Consider the following 19686-nt stretch of genomic DNA (forward strand, 5'->3'; position numbering starts at 1 on the left):
GCAATTTTTGGCACATTAGCTTGAGCTGAGTGAGTGCAAGCTCACTCCCAGCTGCAGTCTTCTTAGTGTATGCGCAACGTGCCTTCAGTGGCACATGCCGAGGATTCATCACCGAATTTGGATGGTTGGACCATTAGCTTCTCTGGCTTGGGCCGGGTACTGATGGGGAGTGCGATGTGAACGCTGATCCATGCCCCCCCACCAAGCCGCAGTGTAGACATAACCTCAGTAATGAAGGCATGATAAACTTCAGATAAAAACCAGGCTCTGTAAGTTTGGAGCTGTAACAGATTTGCATCCTCTGTGGACTGGGCACAGAAGAGGATACATAAAGGTCCGCTGACCACTGGGTTACACATTCGTTCAATTAATACTAGTTTGGCATATCGTGTTGACTTAATAAAGAGTGCCCTTCCCATATTGCAGGGAACTTAATTTTTTATAGAGTCTGCTTTTGAGGTGAAAACAAAAACAATTTTATTTTTTTTAAAGTGCCATGAAAACAAATTCTTTGACAAATGTCAGTTCCATTATTAGCAAATTAAATTGCTAATTTGAGATTGATACACAGGGAACAATTTCAAAGAAAATATTTGTTTTCTATTCAGAGAAGTATGCAGTCTGCCCTGCCAACAGCTTGTGTTATGTTGAGAGTTAGAGCCATGGTTAAGCTACATCTGTATTCCCATTATGAGCTGATACAATGCAAAGAGAGAAGGTTTTGTGCGCTATTTTCTGACTGAGACACAATGCTCTTAGAATCCTCCTTTCAGCTATTTCAAAAGTGCCATGATGGCAGCCCACTATGGGTGTGTTATATGCCCCATCCAGTGTTCATGCATCACGTTATAGCGCATGGATCTCACAGTAAACCAAGAGTAGTCTTTTAGTTAAAAGCTTTGTGCGTATACTGACCAGACTGGCTTAATGAGGTTGAGATTGGTTTTGGCCTTGGAGAAGTCCAGGGCATGGAGATGCAGGAGGTAATATTTTTATGTGAGGTATTTATTTAGGTGTATACAAGCCATTGAAAAGCATCTGTCCAGGAGTCTTGTGTCTTCTTTATTGCACACATGCAGTCATTTGTAGGCAGACATAGAATTCAGATATCTAATTACTTGATTTTTAATGACAAATGTTATATGTATTAAGAAAATCAGGTAATTCATTATCTTAATTTTGCTATTTGCACCTCCTGCAAATTGACTGTACATAAACTCAGAGGCACAAATTCAGAGTCTATTTTAGAAAATGTGGCTCTTTAAATTATTTTGAGAGAGGACTTATGAATACCAGATCCACCAAACTCTTATTCATTCAAGAATTTTGAACTGTAACACTAAAGCTGGTAGGACTTCTCCTGTATGTAAAGACTACTCAAATAAGTAAGGGTCTGCAGACTGAAGCACATATTCTCTTATTTAACTTAATAGTGCATATCCATTACAATAGTGATGTAAAAATAATATAGTTCTTGTCATTCATATTCAATCCATTGAATTTTATAGTTTGTTACAGGCTTTCCGTGAAGACAATATAAATTGTACATAGATCATTTTCTCTGATGCTTATATAATTTCTGTAGAACATCTTTTTGTGAAGTGATGTTTTTGGGAAAAGGTAACAGTTTAATTGAAAGGGACAATGTTTTCTTGAACCTCTGCAGGTCCTTAAAGATTCAGATTTCTTAAGGATTGAGGTTTTATGTACAGCATACTAAGCAATATACAACAATTTTGTATTGGAAATATTGGAACGTATGTGTCCTTCCCATATAAAACAAAAGCGGTTTGCTACATGGGGTGGACGGTACCTATTTTAAGCTCTTTGTGCCTCAGGTAGTCTACTAAAAAGTCTCCTTGAGTACTGCAATGCAGCACAGCACATCGTCTATAACTACAGTATATGTTTTAGTTTCCACATAAACTTTCTCTGAAGCTTACAAGAACAAGCTGCTGTGTGATGAAAGGTGATCAAACAAATATTTATACAGAAGACAATCACTTTCTTTATACAAAATAATAGTTTTCTTACAGATATAGCAAGATGTCATTTTTCCTGTTTCTTGTATCTCACAGTGGCAGAGGTGATTATGTGTGGTGTGTATTAACAAACCTAGATAAATGGCAATAAAAACACTCTAGATTTGTATTTATTTTATACTTCCCTATGATAGCTCTTTGGACAAGAATGGATTAAGATTTAACAATGCCAAGACCCATGGAAACACCAAGGCCCTCACAAAAGTCAGATCCTCCCCCTGTAGGAGGAAAACTCTTCTTCCCAGTCCTGCCACCTTCACTCCTCTCCTGACAAACTTCTTTGTCTATCTTATACTTCTTAACGCTTGTTCTTCCTGCCAAGTGAGGCAGAGAAACCCACCTCTGCATCCCAAGGAGGCTGCTCTAACCAGTCCCTTATTTAGGGTGAGACATCATGTCTCCTTCTGAGGAGATCTTGGCCAGTGACAATCCAGTTCATCAATAAATTCCACATTCCATTTCAAAATGGAGGATTATAAAATTCTCCAAATTATCCTTCAAACTAATCCCACTGTGTTTTGTTTGTACATTATAGTACTAATAATCACTAGTAATCAACTTGATCAAGAAACCAGATTGTGTTAGTCTAACTTAACAACTCCAAAACATAAAGTGGGTCAAACTGAAGCTTAAATTCCCAGGTCTATATGGCAATGATTGCCAACGTAGCACTACTATTAGAGTTAAGATAGCACCTAGCATTAGGAATCGTAGATGTTAGAATTCATTCAGTAACTTAGTCAGTCCCTTTGCTAATGTGGGATTGTTCCCTAGAGTGTAGCTTCCAATGCTCTGTCCGATCTTTGTCTGCAGCATCAAACAGGAGGGTTATAGAGAGCACTCAGATTCAAACAGGCATTTGCAGTTTTATCAGATGGAAATTAAACAAACACTCAAACCTGGCTATGTGATCTGCTTTTTGAGTTAATTTTGTGAAACACCCATTGATTGTTGGGCAAGCTGGAAAAATACAACTGATTCATCCAGAGCATCAAATGCCCCAGCAACAACTATGTGGGTGAAACCAGGTAATCACTATGCTATCGAATGAACTAACACACAAAAATTATAGAAGACAAAAACACTGTATAGCCTGTGGGGTGAACACTTTGTGAAAAGTGTTTACTGCATATCTGACCTCTCAGTACTCATTCTCAAAGGAAACATGCACAACACCTTCAAAAGACAAGCTTGAGAACTTAAATTCATTACTCTGCTAGACACTAAAAATCCTGGACACAACCGAGACACTGGGTTTGTGAATTATTACGACAGTTCGTAACATACACCACTGCCTGATGTCCCTAATTGCCAACTTCATTTTAAGTGGTCTCCCACCTGTCTTAATCCCTTATGTTTAACAATCTGTCCCAACTTGTATTTAGTTCAGACACCCTGGTTTTCTTCCTCAGACCTGAAGAAAAGCTCTGTGAATCCTGAAAGCTTGTATGTTCCACCAACAGAGATTGACTCAGTAAAAGACATTAACTTACCTACCTTATCTGACTCATTTATGACATTCTTAAGACTATATTTTTCTCCATAGCAGGATTGTTGCATTTACCTGAGAAAACCAATAGGAAGACATAGAAGATACTCAGATAAATTACATCCTTGCTTAAAGGGAACTAGTTGCATTTGGCAAGCTACTCATCTGACCTTTGAGGTCCTTGGAGTACATTATTCTATAATAATGAATAGATTTATTTTAATGGGGTCTGGTTATTTATTCTCTTCTTTTAGTAAAGTATAGTAGGTAGCAAACAGAGTCTTCTATATCCAGTCCGTTGTGAACAATGCTGATAAAATATGTTTATTAACCTACCTGTGTTTTGTTTTTGTTTTGTTTATGTTGGCAGTAAAAATACTGTAGTATCACTGTATATATTTAGTGGATATATACAGCAAGACACCATGTAATTGATAAATGTCTGTGTTTGTGTATTTATACCTCTTTGAAGAGCCATCATGTTTATTTTATTGTAGAAGAGATGAAGAATAGATTACAATCTAGAGAGCATATAGTTTGAGAGAAGGCAAATCAATTATACATTTGGATACCAAATAAATAGAGTTATAACAAGATTTTACTTAGAAATGCATGTTGAATTAATTTGCTAATAAAATGCATTAGGTTTTGGAGACATTGTTATACATACACTTATTGTAAATGTTTTTATTTTGTAAATATAGTACATTTACCCCTAAAATGCAAGGCAGACGGATGGGGACTTCAGGGAGAACCATCACAAAGAGCACAAGTGTGAGTGGAGAGATGTACAAACTGGAACATAATGATGGGAGTCAATCAGACACTGCTGTCGGTACAGTTGGAACAGGTGGGAAGAAAAGACGATCTAGCCTCAGTGCCAAAGTGGTTGCCATAGTATCTCGAAGAAGCAGAAGCACATCGCAACTTAGCCAAACAGGTGAGTGAAATATATTCAACTTGAAAACAGGTCCCATTAAATATTGCAGCTTATACTTTACCTGTGGCATATGGGCTAATCATATGTGTATGTCTGAATGTAGTCCACTGAGAAAAAGCTCTTTCTGTCTGAAAAAGAGTTTTGAGTCATTTAATTTTGTCTGGTTTCTAAATTTGACAAAGAATCCATACAGTAATGTTTTTTGAATATGTATTATAAAGCTCTTCTGTCTTGACGAATCAATGTATTTATTTCTCAGAAGCCTTGTTTACATGTAGGCAAGGAAATGCAAAGAGACATATATATCTTTGGCATGGTATCAAGATGTATGTGTGGTATCAAGAGTTTATGGGTTAGACATGAATGATATACTATATGTACAAAATCTTTGTTGGCAGGACATTTCAGTACATATGTAGGACTTGTAACCTGCAGCATATAAAGGTCAGTTATATAATATGCATAATTTTAAGGTGTAGGTGTAGCACCTACAGTACCAATGCATTTTATATTATTTTTAAAAGATTACATCTTATTTCTCAATTAAGAGAAAACCTAGTGTTTTGTATTTAAAAACAACACTGGCAAAATGGGGTCAGTGAATGCAGATAAATTAGAGTACAGCATGGTGCTTCATCATGAGCTTTAAGGGTTCTAATTCTTTATTGCTACTTCAGAAATCTTAAAAGCCTTGTATCTGTGTGGCCTCAAGGGGAAATAGCTCATACAGAAAGAAGCAAAAGGAAGAAATGTTTTAAGGTCCCCAGTCCTGTTCCTGTTGAACTCAATGAGTTTTGCTATTGACTTCAGTTGGAATAGGATCAAGCCCTAATGTCCTTTGTTGCTAAAAGAAAAGAAAGCTTCAGAATTGCACAGCACTCAGGCATACTCTGTGTGTCCATCACACAGTTAGGATAATCCCAAAGTGAAGGTAAGTATCAATACTGTGTATTTTTATTATCAATTCTATCCCTTTCATTCTCTTTCCTTGTTTTTCTTTTCCTCTTTTGTGAGCAGTAGAAGCAAGTTTGTTTTTATTGATATTTCCGGGCAGTTTCAATTAAAAATTTTAAATATTCATCTACTTCTAGCCTTATGGTTTTAAACTGAACATGCATGCTAAATTATTGTTTGAGTCAAACGATAGCTTTAATGGGATCATTTGAGGTTCAGAATTAGAAGTTATGTTAATATTATGTTGTGCTGCTCAAAAGTGCAATAGGGTCATTACCAGTCAGTCTCATTAATCTAAGTAGAAAACAGATTGTTACTTAAAATAAACCATATTAGTTCAGATCAATCCAAATCAGCTACTGTAATTTAAAATGTAAAAGTGATTTGGCAGTATTCAAAGTGTCTGTGTTGCTGTATTCTCCCTTAATTAAGAACTACATATTTTTATTTTTATTTTAATTATTATTTTATGTAAAGTTTATATAATTTGGTTTGAAACTGCATTCCTTGTGGCCTTCAACCCCCACTGAAACAGGAACAGAGGAATTAACATACTGGATTAGATTTGTGATCCACCTAATATTCTGGTACTCTGTCTTGGACAGTGGTCAGCGCAAGCTGCTTCACAGCGGGAAACTCCCCAGCAGGCAGAAGTGCGATAATTTGCCTGCCATGAACGGCTTGCCCTGATACCTAATAGTTATAGAGAGTGGCTTAAACTCGGAACTGCGACATTTTATATCACTTCCGATAGGGTTTATTTCTATTTGTTTAGGATTTTTTAAAGCATTAATTACTGTAACTCTGGATACTCTTGTTATCCATAAACTATACAATAATTCTTTGAATCTTGTTCAAAGCAAATTCACATTTCAAGTAAATTGGAGTTGTAGGTGTGCCAGGAATGCAGCAACAGACTGTTAATTTGTAAAGTTTTTAAAGGAAAATAATACTAAATTCAGTCTGAAGAGACTAATATTATAATTCTTTAGAGTGTTCAATGTCTTCCACTGCAGTGGAGACCATTGCAATGACTTCTGCATGCAAAAATATGAGTGTATAGTACTTTCAGCCCTAAAACAGTGTATAATGTGGTTCTTAGTTTGCCTTATTGTAAACTCAGCCTGTTCTACTCTATGATAAAATCTAAGCAAATTCTATTTGTTACCTATGATTTCTCAAAATATTTTTTTAAACCCAACAATACAGAAATACCCAGTATTAGAATATAAAGTCATACCAAAAGAACAGGAATCAAATATTGGCCTAGTAGACAGAATTGTTGACATTGCTGTGGTAAAAGTTCAATAATGGAATTCCAGTTTTCATTCATTTGAAGGGACAATGAAGAATAATATCTAAATTTATACAATGCAGTAATGTGAAAACCTCAAAGACCCTTGTTTGGACATTTTTAGGCCTATACAGAAATATAACTTTATGTGCTTTCAGGAAAATATGTCAGAAACCAGTGAGTTTAATTAATTGTATTTTATTGAATTAATTTAGGCACCTAGGTTTAAGGCCTGATGCTGTCTTTCCAAGTAAAAACCCATAGTAGGGAACTAAGTATTCAAATTCTGGGTCCTAACTCACAGAACTGCTGCTACTTTTTCTTTCCAGGAAGAGGGACTTGATGGCACACATAGAGGATGGGGGAATCAGGGATTTCAGTCAATAAACCATGAGGAGCTTGAGGTTATGCAGTGAACTGGTTGGCACCACTGTAGATCTCAGTGAATTTGCAAGGAGAGCTAGCCATTCTGTGTTAGTCCCTAAATTCTTTCTTACCCTTGACCGTCATCAGCCCTGGGCTCAAATATAAGATATGCTGTTCTAATGCCTAAGTATGTATATACATTAAGAATATATAACTCTTTATCTAGCTTATCACTATCTATAGCACTGTATGCCTATCCTATACCTATGTATTTTGAGTGACATAATTTAAATAAATGTAGGGTCATACCATATATAAAAATGTACTACTTGTCTACAGGAAATAGGGTAATTCTTGCCAAATAAAGAAATCCATGGAGCATCCTTCATTTATTTTCACACGTGGTATACTTTTATAATTCATTATTGGCTTCTCTATTTAAAATTAAAATGTGTAGGTTGCTGATTAAATTATGTAAACTAGATCCTTAGCATTTATCTGTTACTAATATTTGAAAATTTTTGAAAAACTCCAATAGATAGACTAACTTTTTCATAAAATGTTGTAATATTTATATCACTATTCATATTGTGCTGCCCTCTAAGAAAAAGTCAGACATGAATTTATGCTGTAGATCTGTAATCAGCCAATTGAGCTATAGATACATAGCATATGTTCATTTAAAAGAATTATAAATATACATAAAGATTTATTAGTTGATTTGAATAGCCTCTCCTGTGCCAATCAGGTCAATTTAATCGGCATTGGTGAGGCCGCATTTAGAATACTGTGTCCAGTTTTGGGCCCCCCACTACAAAAAAGATGTGGACAATTTGGAGAGAGTGCAGAATTTAGAATAAAGGCAACCAAAATGATTAGGGGGCTGGAGCACAGGACTTATGAGGAGAGGCTGAGGGAACTGGGCTTGTTTAGTCTGCAAAAGAGAAGAGTGAGGGGGGATTTGCTTTTAACTACCTGAAAGGGGGTTCCAGGGAGGATGGGGCTAGGCTGTTCTCGGTGGTGGCAGATGACAGAACAAGGAGACGGTCTCAAGTTGCAGGGGGAGGTCTAGGTTGGACATTAGGAAAAAGTTTTTTAAGGAGGGTGGTGAAGCATTGGAATGGGTTACCTATCTCCATGACTTGCATATAAATTTGTTTCCAACCTTCATTTTGAGCATATAAATTTGTTTCCAACCTTCATTTTGAGAGCTAAATTAAAATAATGGGCCTGGAACAAAAACCCAGGTCCATACTCCCACATCCTTTGGGAAACTCTGCTCTGGATCCAGGTTCCATGCTTTTCAGCTTATTTGAAACTAACAACATTAACTTGCCTCGTGCATTTCATTTGAACAATGGTGGTTAAGGACTGATTGTCAGCTTTGAGTATTCTGACTGTTGGTACTTGGTGTTGGAAGCCTAACCTTATTTAAATATCAGGCTTCTGTCTCTTAGAGTTTTGCTTGTGTACTGTATATTTGGTACAGAATCATGTACCAGAGCAAGTAATCTTTCTTTAGCTGTAACAAAAGGTCTACTATATAGATAGGTGTCTCACATTTTGAGTTTTGAAGGGCCAATAAATATTTAAAGACGCCATTACTTTAGGGCAAGTGTCCCCTCTTGATCAGTGCTTGTAGTACTAAGATGCCTCACTAATTGCTAGGTTTTACAGTTTGTTGAAAAAGACATGTAAAAGACATGTGATATTGCCACTGATACTAATATCAGTGATTACTAATGATAATCTATTGCCAAAGCTAACTTTGGTATCCCTTACTTAAAAATACATCAGGTCAAGACCGTCTAAACTGGAAAATGAAAAAAGTCCCTGTTGCATTTTTAGATATTTATATATAATTTATGTTGTCTGGCCTTCTACTTTCTTCCAGCTGAACTACTGTAAGCATTTAGCTGCAGATTTTTCAAGTAAATATAACAAATATATTAAAAGAATTGAATTTAAATTACTTCTTTCTGTGTAGCATTCATAGAACTAGGAGGGATTATAAGTAAGTAGCCATATTCTGCTCTCAGCTGCCTATGTGTAATTGGTAGCCAAATTTGCTCTCCCCTTATAATTCCACTTACAGTGTGTGGACTCTATGCCCAAAAGTAACTGAGTGTGAAATTGATCATGGTTTTTTTTGTTTTGTTTTTTGTTTTGTTTTGTTTTGTTTTTTTGGCAATAATAGAAGATGCTAACTTTGAAGTAGCCCTGAAAGGATGTTAGTGTGTATGGTATAGAATTTACAGTGTAGATAGACAAATAAAAATGCCCCCTGCTTCTTATCTCATCCTGGGGGGGAAATGAGGGGAAGGTTTGGTCAGGCTGGCAGGGGGCTCACCAGCCCCTGGGATCTGAAGAGAGAAGGGAGTTCTTGTACTCAGACATGCTGGTGCCTTTCCCATTCCTGTTGTCCTCTTCGTGTCTCAGAGTGCATGTGCAAGTGCGCTTCAAGGAGACAAAGGAGTTTTCCACCTTCATTGGCCTCCCATTGGCCAGCAAATCAGAGTTTGTGAGAGCTGATTGGTTCTCTTGGAACCCCACTACCCACTACCTTAAAAGCCCTCATGATCATTGCACGGCCATCTTGCCACTATCTCTGCCCCACTTTCCCTATAGCTGAGGCATAGCAAGCTGTGTTTCCATGATGTTGTGCATCTGTCTGACTAAATCACCTGTTTTGGTATCAAGAAGAAGTTATTCTGGGCAGGGTGGCTGGGTTTGTTTGTGTTTGTTTGCCTTCCTCACAGAATCACGAAGGCCCAATTTTAGGTTAAAAAGGAGTGAGACTAGGAATTTTTAATGTTAAGAAATAATATGGGAATGATTGCTTCATCATTATTTGTACACCGTGTCCCCTGAGGATAATGGCTGAGAGAAATATAACTAGAAGACCTTGGATGTGGCTGGTGGACCTTTTAGCGTGTAGGGAGAAGGGAAGACCTTAAATATTTGCTAAAATCCTAGGTGTTAGGCTGAAGAGGGCCAACCTCATGTATTGTTTATATGGTGTGAGGTAACTTAACCCTGACTAGACTTAATAAAACCTATGTATTTGGAGATGGGGGAGGTATAGTATAGTTAAAGTTGCATCCTGCACTTTAAAATCAGTCCCTTTATCAGTCCCTCATTTCAGTGATCTGTGCTAGTTTGATGTTTGAAATGTATCGAAGTGCTGTTCTTGAGGCAAACACTTTATACTGCAGTCATTTCTAGCATCCTGTTTAAATACGCATATATTATATGGATATGTGCATGCATAATTAATACAACTCCCTTTAAGGTCAGTATGACTCCTATTGACTTCATTGGGAGTTGGAACAGGAATATACCATGGTGTGGAATATAGGTTCTACTGGTTTGAGGTGGTAATGCCTATATTACTCATAAGTGGCAAATCCAATATAATCTTTATACCACAACATAATGAGTTCAAGTATGGCACATATTTCACAGAAAAACTGTTTCAGAAATGTTTTAGAGATTTATTTAAATTTGTAAGGGGAACTTCACCCTGCCCCTGTAAAGGCCCAATATAAGGCCTATACACCTTTTGTTCCTATTTTCACCCATGAATATGATGTGAAAGTTGTGTAATGCAGAAAATATCATTCTTTGTGCTATTCCATAATCCATGAGAGGCAAAACCATCTTTATTATGGAAGAATTAATGAACTGGGAGGATGTGTTACACCTGTATGCTTGCTGGTCAAGACCAAGAAATGGAAGAAACTAAATTGAAAGGTTTATAAAACTTAACATATATTCTCCTCCAAACAAACATGTTCATGAGCCGAACAACAAGACTCAAATTTTAAAAAAAAAAAAAAAAGAGGCCAGTTTCTGGGTGCCTCTATATTTGAATGCCTAGTCAGAGACACCTAGGAGTCTGATTTTTCTGAGATGCTGTGCAGCCCCACCTCCAAATATAAGAATCATGCCAGGTACATGATGGGAATCATGATGAGTTATTTTGTCAGAAGAGCCAAAGTTATCCATTGTCCCTGTCCCTGTTTGCAAAGGTGCCCTCTGGAAATAAACCAGATCTTATCTGCAGTCCTCCAGATGTTGGAGATGTACTGTAGGATGGAGCTGTAATCCTGAATATTCTGAAGACAGAAGCTGTGAAAACCTTTGCATGCATGTTTTCTTGACAAAAATGAAGACACACTGTAGACCTGAATATATACAGGATAGCTTTAAGATACTGGCATGCAACAGACATAGATGAGGCATAAATGTGTGCTCAGTCAACCTAGGGCTGTTCTGCAATTGATAATCATTTCCCTCAAGAAGTCAGTATCAAACATGAGAAAAAACATCTACATTAGAGCAGCAGGTGTGCAGCTTGTGCAGCTATACCCACACTAGCTGGACTCAAGCTACCTTGCTAAAAATGGCAGTGTGGCTGTTGCAGCATGGGCTCCAGCACTGCCTGCACAAGCAAGTGCATACTCAAGGGGGAATCAGGCAGCCTTGTTCAGCCTGTGCTGTGCTGAAGCCTGCGCCACCACATCCTTGCTGCTGGTTTTAGCCAGGCTGATGGAGTACAGCTAGCAAGGGTATGACTCCTCAAGCAGTTGCAGTGTAGATGTATCTTTAGGGTATGTCTACACGGCAATTAGACACCTGTGGCTGGCTCATTCCAGGTTCAGGCTGGAGCCCGGCTCTAGGACCCTGCAACATGGGAGGGTCCCAGAGCTCTGGCTGCAGCCTGCTCCTGAATGTCTACACTGCAAGAAAACAGCTCCGCAAGCCTGTGCTCTGCAAGTCTGAGCCAGCCGGCATGGGCCAGCCATGGGTGTTTAATTGCAGTGTAGACATACCCTTCAAGAATCATGTGATCTAGTCCCTCCCTCATAAACTGCATACCTTTTAGTCTTCCCTCCCACATAGCATGAATAGAAATTTCCTGTAGTCTCCTGAAGTGTTTCCTTTAATTAAGGGATAAAGAGACTTCCCATACATCCCCTGGAATTCAGCTTTGCTATCCCAACATGTCAATTTCAGAGGAGATACCATCATACAACAGTCAGCTCCTAATAATATTGTACCATCCAACTGAGCAAGCTATATCAGCAGTCTTTTTCCATGCATGCGCACAGAAGCTGACATGAAATTCCTGCTGCATCTGGCTGTTTGGCAAGTAAGGCTACTTTCTGAGAATAATGCTGACAGCCATGGATACAAATGTCATTCTCTGGTTACTTTGTTGGATGACTGAACTGGGTAAAATTTAAAAAAGGCAAACCTATCCAGGAAATACGTATGCATGGGATATAATCATCCATTGGTGCAGAAGACAATAGCATACTCAGTCATTGAGTGACTGTGAAGGGACATCGTTCTTCAGTGGTAAAAATAAGATTGTTTGGGACACTTGAAAGGTAAATAAGCAGAGAACAACAGTCTTCCAAACCTAGAACCACATACTTATACAACAGACACTGAAAACTATGTTGCCAGTATTTCATTTTCACATTCTTTATGTGTGACCATGCCAGCCTGAGTATAAATTACACCTACAAAGAACTTTCCACGCAGAAAGAAAGGTCTATGAATAATGTTCTAGCTGTCTTAGCAGCTGTGCTGTGGCACACCAAGAGACAGCTTACCAGACTAATTTTAGGCATTTAATATTCTGGATATAATAAAAATCTTTTGTCTAGTAAAGCTCTACAATTCAACTGACAGTCCATCGGTGCCAGAGTCCCATCAAACGGCCAGACGCACAAATAGCCTTATGCTGATACCCCCACCTATCACACCAACCAATATTATCCCATTTTTACTTTGTACTCCTTGTCAGTCTGTCTGTATCCATCTGTTGTCTCGTCTTGTAATTAGGTTGTAAACTCTTTGGGGCAGGGAATGTATTTTGCTCTGTGTTTGTACAGTGCCTAGCACAATGGGGTCCTGGTCCATAAGTAAAAGTTTAAAACTGAAAGTGAAAAAGATCTGAATTACAGAAGAGATACAGGCAGGCAGATGTAATTATCCGAACTGAAGTTTGCAAGAAAAAATGGACTAATATTCCCACTGTTGTTAAGAGTACCATTGCATCTTCAGTGATTACAAGTGGCTCAAGAAACACTCTGCAAGAACTCAGCAAAGAAACTCTGACCCCATAACGTTTCCATTACTCCACCCACACCAAACTCCCTACCTCTCTGCAGGGCGTCAATTCAATAAGGACTCAAAAAGAAGAGTGCTGTCTCCTTAACCAAGAACACTGATTCCCACAGCATCCTGGTTTTTCCTTTACCGATTCCCAACCAAGTCCTGACCAGGCTCAACCTACTCAGGAGAGGAAAACATTAAACCCACAACTTTCCTGTGTTTTATTGGCTGTTAGTTATTTTGTGATCGTTGGATTTTTTAAAAATTGTTTTGGATTAGAATGGCTTCGTTTCTTAACCCCTCCCTTCGCATATTTCTGGGCTGCTCTATTAAAGGATGGTTCATTAAAGTGTCGGATTCTCAAGATGAATCAGGCATATTTGGTGGCACAGGCAGTGAGGTAGTTAATTTTTTTTTGTTCTACAGTTTGACAGGACATGGCATCATGTCTGTGTTTTTATAGGATTTCTAATATTTTTGTTTTCTTTCACTGTCATCTTTTATTTGGCCAGATTTGTTACTGTAAGATCTTGACTGTTTTGATAGTAAAGTAGATTTGGGGAGTCTTCCGAGAAACAGAATTACTTTGAAGTTGCAAACTATAAAACAACCCTCCTGGGTTAGCATTTCTATACAGTTCACTTGTGGTTAATGTTCCTGCGTGGCATGGAAGAGCAATTCCAAAGAACTTGTTTGCGTTGTCTGCTCACCGCTTCAGGAAAGCCTGTTTAATATTAGCATATACCCTCCTCTACCCTAGTGTAACCATTTTGTTAGTCTAAGGCTGCAAATTTCTGCCGCAAGACCTATATATATTCATTACTCTGTGTACTTGAAAAATAATTCATGGTAACCTGGGGAGTAGTATCTCTTTCCTCAACATTTCAACTCTCAGCCAACATTTAGCTCACTTTAATATTGCTGTAGCAGGAGCCGGCGTCTTCTGATTATTGTTAATTTTCACAGACTTAGCCATTTCAGTCTATTTCAGATAACTGAAGCAAATCTCTGAAGATATTTACACTATTCCATGAAAGAAAGCGTAGAGAATGAGGAAACTAAGTGATATTCATGTGGGTTTTCCTTTTCAACCAATCTGAAAAAAAAAATGTCTCGAATACCAGCAACGGATGCTGCTGTTGTCTTCGGAGAGATTGCCAGAATTGGGCTCTAAATCTGAGAACTAAATAGTAAAGAATATCTTGTTGAGTGGAACAAAAACTTCATTCTGATGTTGCTTTAACTCAGATAAATGCATCTGCAGGAGGTAAAAAACCCACCACCCTCAGATGAGGAATTATACTGAAAGAAAAGGAAAAGAATGGAAGGTAACACAAATTCAACACAGTACCAATTTATTTCTGTGAAATGAACATTTTGTTCTAGTGATGATTCTTAATTCTTTGAATCTAGTAAGTGAATGTAAGCATGTACTTTTTTATTTGCTGTTGCCATCTAGCTGAGGAATTCACTACCGTTAATAGAAACATAATTCAGTCTGAAACATAAATCTTCTAAAAGATTTCCTAATAAGGTTAGTATTTTCAAACAAAGTCCAGCCTGCTCTGTTGAATTAGTGTTACATGTGGTTCTTTTCCTTTTTTTTCCTGAACTATAAATTTTGAGTTTGGCTGATGTTTTGCACTTGGTTGAATTGCAATAACGTACTGATTTTTGTGGTATTTATTAGCACTTTTTTTCCCCTGGATTTATTTGACACAGATTCCTTCAGAAAGTGAACTCCAGTCATTGTAATTTTGGTTATTACCAATTTACAATTAGTTTGTTTTAAAATTTGTGCAAGCTTAATGTCAGGAAAATTAAATTACTGGAAAACAGTACAGCTGTCATTTTTTCTGTGAGTTGCATGAATGTTAAGAAGCACCATAATTAAAAAGTATTTATTTAAGGAAGGAAGGACTTTGTTACTGTTCTGTTTCTATTTTGTTATTCAACAGTGAAAATTAAATCACTGTAAACTAATAAAATATACTATATGATATATAGTAAAAAATGATCTAATTAGTAATCCTTGCTGTAGTTTCATTGTTTTATTTAACCAGGATTATAATTTGCTTTATTATCTGACCAGTGAGTTATTGTCCTACTTTGTTCCCACGTTCTGCACAGTGTAAATATAAACAGAGGTATTGAGATAATATCAAAGTTGTGACACAAACTGGCATGACATAGAATAATGCCAAATTGCTGTCAATGGGAAAAAAGCTAATGCCTTCTTCAGATCAGGCTTTTTTGACCCAAAGGGCTAAATTCAAACAGTGTGTCATCCTTAAATTTGAATTTCATTGCTTATCCCATCCTTTGCATCCGATCCAATGTATGGCTTTCTGAGACCCTGAAATGTCACAGACACTAGCTTTGCTTGCAATCATCAAAAGGAAAAGTGCTCCAGTTCTGTGTCACAGAGCCAAATGTCCATCTCTCCACATGAAGCAGAGACCCTACAGAATGCCATGAAGCGATCCAGCTGGAATAAGTGCCCTGCACAGACTAACCATTGCAACTCCCAGTTCAAGATTGTGTAAAATGGGGCTTGCTTTGGTGTGTCTTACTCCAGTAAGTTACCAATATGAGTTGCACCTGTATAAGACCTATTGTGTACCAGTGCAGTTTGTTTTGCACCACTGAAACCACCAATACAATTACTCTGGTGCAGCTTTGCCTAGTGTATACAAGCCTTTAGTGGTGAGACAGACGAGCTCTGTGACCAAAATTTTAGAAGTTTCATGCAATATCAAAAGAGATCTTCTTTCCTCTGCCATATGCTAGGCTTCCCACTTACAGTTCCCCTATTTTCAACTGCATAGTTAAGGCAGCTTTGAAACAATCTTCGTGCCAGTGGAGCAGCACAGACGTGACTTAACCAGTCCCAAGGCTCTAAATCTTTAGGAAAAGTCCTGGCCCACCTGCATACATCATTCCTCAGTATATGTATCCCAAAGTTTTATAAAACAGGACAATACTGAGCATAAGACAACTTTTATGATCATGCCAGGACATTGTGGTATTTCTTACAAACCATTTATAGTATTTTATAGGTATTCTTTTTATGTTACTGGGGTGTATTCAAATGTGCATTATTTTATTCATTCTTTGGATGAATTGTAACTAGCATAATACTGTAACTATCATGAAGTAATAATATAGACTCCTGAACAATGATAAAAAACCTGAGTGCATTGGGATATAGATATAATTATGGACGTCGTATCTTTGGAGCCATTCTGCCATGGAATTATTTAGCTCTGCATGTTTCAGAAAATACATCTGGCAAATGTTCATCCTTCTTATAAAGTTGCAAATGAGAGAGAGCAAGATTGGCTTGAAGAGAATCATATTTCTGAGCTGTACCGGCATAATTATACTGGCAATGTCACCTAGTGTAGATGTAGCTTATCAAAAGGCGGTTGGTTGGTTGTTTTTTGCTGACAGCTTGTATCAGTCCCTTGAACAAAATAAACTATACTGGCAAAATAACTTTTTTGCTGTTATAACTATGTCTACACAATATCATTTGAGTTATGTCACAGCCTAACAGAGTTCAGCCAGTGTAAGTTTTAAGAGTAGACCAGGTGTCTATTGCAAAATTGGTATATGTTTCTGTGAAAATAGATGGAAGTGTATTAGTCTGAATAGAATTAAATATTTCTGATGCAGAAGTTGTAGATATTTTAATCTCTCATTTAGTTCTGTTGCAGCTGTGAAAGTGAAGAGAGCTGTGATGAAATCTTGGATATTATTCTCTGTTTGGCCCAGAAATAGTTTCAAAATTCCAGGAACAAAGCCCCATGGCCACCTGAGACAATGTAACCCAGTAATGCAAAGAAAAAAGCAGTGGACTTTTTTTTTAAATTATGGGGTGATATTACCTGCTGCTTTTGTTGTTACTAATTGTGATGTCAATTTCTATTAAATTCTGCAATGCAGAGAATTTACAAGAGACAGACAGGTGGTATTACAAATTTTCAAATCATACAGTATAGAGGGAGAACCAAAAGGGGCAGAAAGAGTGCAGTTCTGTGAAGGGAGAAAGCAGCTACGCAATAGCATCTTCTCACTATGTAGTTGCTCTGCACCTGCAGTGTGGAAGCTCAGTGTGTGACTGCAGGAGAGTCTGGGGAACAGCTACTCTACACAGTATGTTTCCCTCTCTGAACACGCTAAAGTACAATGCGAAAAAAGCAACTTAAGTAACTCCCTTCTCCATGGTTTCTACACATCATGAAGAGGGTGAGGGAGTTCAGCTGGCAAAGATGCAGATAATGGCAACACTGAAGGAAATATGGTTGTGTTGTGAAAAGGCCTGGAGTAAGGACAGGCTGAGATCTACAACAACTGGCTTTGTTCCCACAAAACCTCAGTCTGCCCCTATAACTGCTAGCCATGGCCACTAACCAGTCTGATGTGCTGTTGACCTAGTAACCATGAGGAAGAAGTGCTCTGGAGCAGCAAGTGAATAAAAACAGTGTGGCAATGAGATTTGGTGCTCCCTTTTTGTGCAGTTTTACATGTGGTGGGGAGCTTACTGGCCAGAGACAGCTGCTGTGATTTAGATGGGAGGTAAATCAAATTAATAATTAACAATAATAATAATAATAAATCAAATTAATAATAAGTAATAATAATAATAATAATGATGATGATAATAAGCAATAACCCCCAAATAACCCCCTCTTGTGTTTTAAAAAAAAAAAGCCAATGGGTTTGAGGAGACGTTCTTTTCTGCAAAACCACCAAAGAGATCTGAGTATGGATGCCTGCAGATTTGACACACTCTCCAAAATCCTGGATCCTGAGGGGTTCCTTCAAGGCCAGGTTCATCCTCATGTTAACTTGCTGCACATTTTACTAAAATGTAACAATCTGTTTAGATTTTCTGGCTGCAATAGTAACTTTCATCAAACAATATCTAGGGCAATGCAATTGATTCTGAGTAAAATATTCATATACTTCCTCAAGAAACAGGCGGGGGGAGAAGTGTTATAATTTTTAAAAAATTATTTGTTGTGTGTTTCTGCTGCCAGGTTATCTTGTTTGATGGATGTTTTAATACAATCTCACTGATTTAATACAATTTCACTCCATTTAATACAATGCTCACTGATAGAAACTTGTTTCTCTTACTATGAGTTTATAAAATATACAGTTTATTTTATTCATAGATTCCAAGACTAAAAGGGAACTAATCATCTAGTTTACCTCCTGTAAAACACAGCCTATAGAACCTCCCTAAAATAATTCCCAGAGCATAATTTTTAGAAAAGCATCTAATCTTGATTTAAAATTGCTAGTGATGAACAACCATAACCCTTAGTAATTTGTTCCAATGGTTAATTACCCTTAGTGCTAAGAATTTACACCTTATTTCTGATTTAAATTTGTTTAGCTTCAGCCTTTGGATCATGTTATACCTTTCTTTCCTAGAGCCCATTATCAAATATTTGTTTCCAATGTAGGTATTTATAAGCTGTGATCAAGTCACCCCGTTAACCTTCTTTTTATTAAGTTAAATAGATTGAGCTCCGGGAGTCTGTCATTGGAAGTCATGTTTCTAATCCTTTAATCATTCTCATGGCTCTTCTCTGACCCCTTTCCAATTTCTCAACACCCTATTTGAATTGTGAACCGTAGAACTGGGCCCAGTATTTCAGCAGCAGTTACACCAGTGGCAAATACAGAGGTAAAACAACCTCTGCACTCATACTCAAGATTCCTCTATTTATGCACCCAAGTTTCCCATTAGCCTTTTGACTACAGTGTTGCACTGTGTTCATATTCAGCTGATTATCCACTATGATTCAGCTGATTATTCACCATGACCCTCATATTTTTTTCAGAGTCACTTCTCCCTGGGATAGAGTACCCCATTGTGTAGGTAGGCCTACATTCATTGTTCCTAAATATCTACAGTTACATTCAACTATATTAAAACACATATTATTTATGTGCAATCCAGTTTATCAAGTCATCCACATAACTCTGTATCAGTGACCTGTCCTCTTTATTATTTAGCACTCCCCCAATTTTTGTGTCATCTGCAAACTTTATTATTGATTATATTATGTTTTCTTCTGGGTCGTTTATAAAAATGTTAAATAGCATAAGGCCAAGTACCAACCCCCTGCAGAACCCCTGCATGAATTGGTTCTTGGCCCTTCACTGTTCAATATTTTTACTGCCTTGGTGGTAATTTTTTCTCTTGGAAAAATTACCAGATTATATTGCATAGTATCTGCATAAGTACTGATGTGTCAGAAACCAAACTTCTGGACTGAAGATTTTTCTGAGAAGCAGAGACAATCGAAGCTGTGAATGTGACGGTGGTACAGTAGAAATCCACATATGCCAGCGATCCAAGAATTTAGGATTCTCCTGCTAGTTTTGCTGGATTCAAATTTTTGGTTTCACCCAAAAAGAAAAAAAAGGCTGGTCAGTCGCTAGCAGAAGGCAT

The 19686-nt window shown here is 37.5% G+C and overlaps 1 protein-coding gene across 1 annotated transcript in view; it reads left to right on the top strand.

Annotated features, from left to right (window-relative positions):
* Positions 1-19686, top strand: part of LOC137143063 (regulating synaptic membrane exocytosis protein 1) — a 259921-nt gene that overhangs the window by 195542 nt on the left and 44693 nt on the right. The window contains exon 21 of the mRNA XM_067532653.1: positions 4236-4471. Coding sequence (XP_067388754.1) covers positions 4236-4471 — 236 coding nt within the window. The remainder of the gene's footprint in view (positions 1-4235; positions 4472-19686) is intronic.

Source organism: Emydura macquarii, unplaced genomic scaffold (genome assembly GCF_026122565.2).
Source record: "Emydura macquarii macquarii isolate MOO-44397 ecotype Brisbane River unplaced genomic scaffold, CSIRO-AGI_Emac_v2 contig_3295, whole genome shotgun sequence".
NCBI lineage: Eukaryota > Metazoa > Chordata > Testudines > Chelidae > Emydura > Emydura macquarii.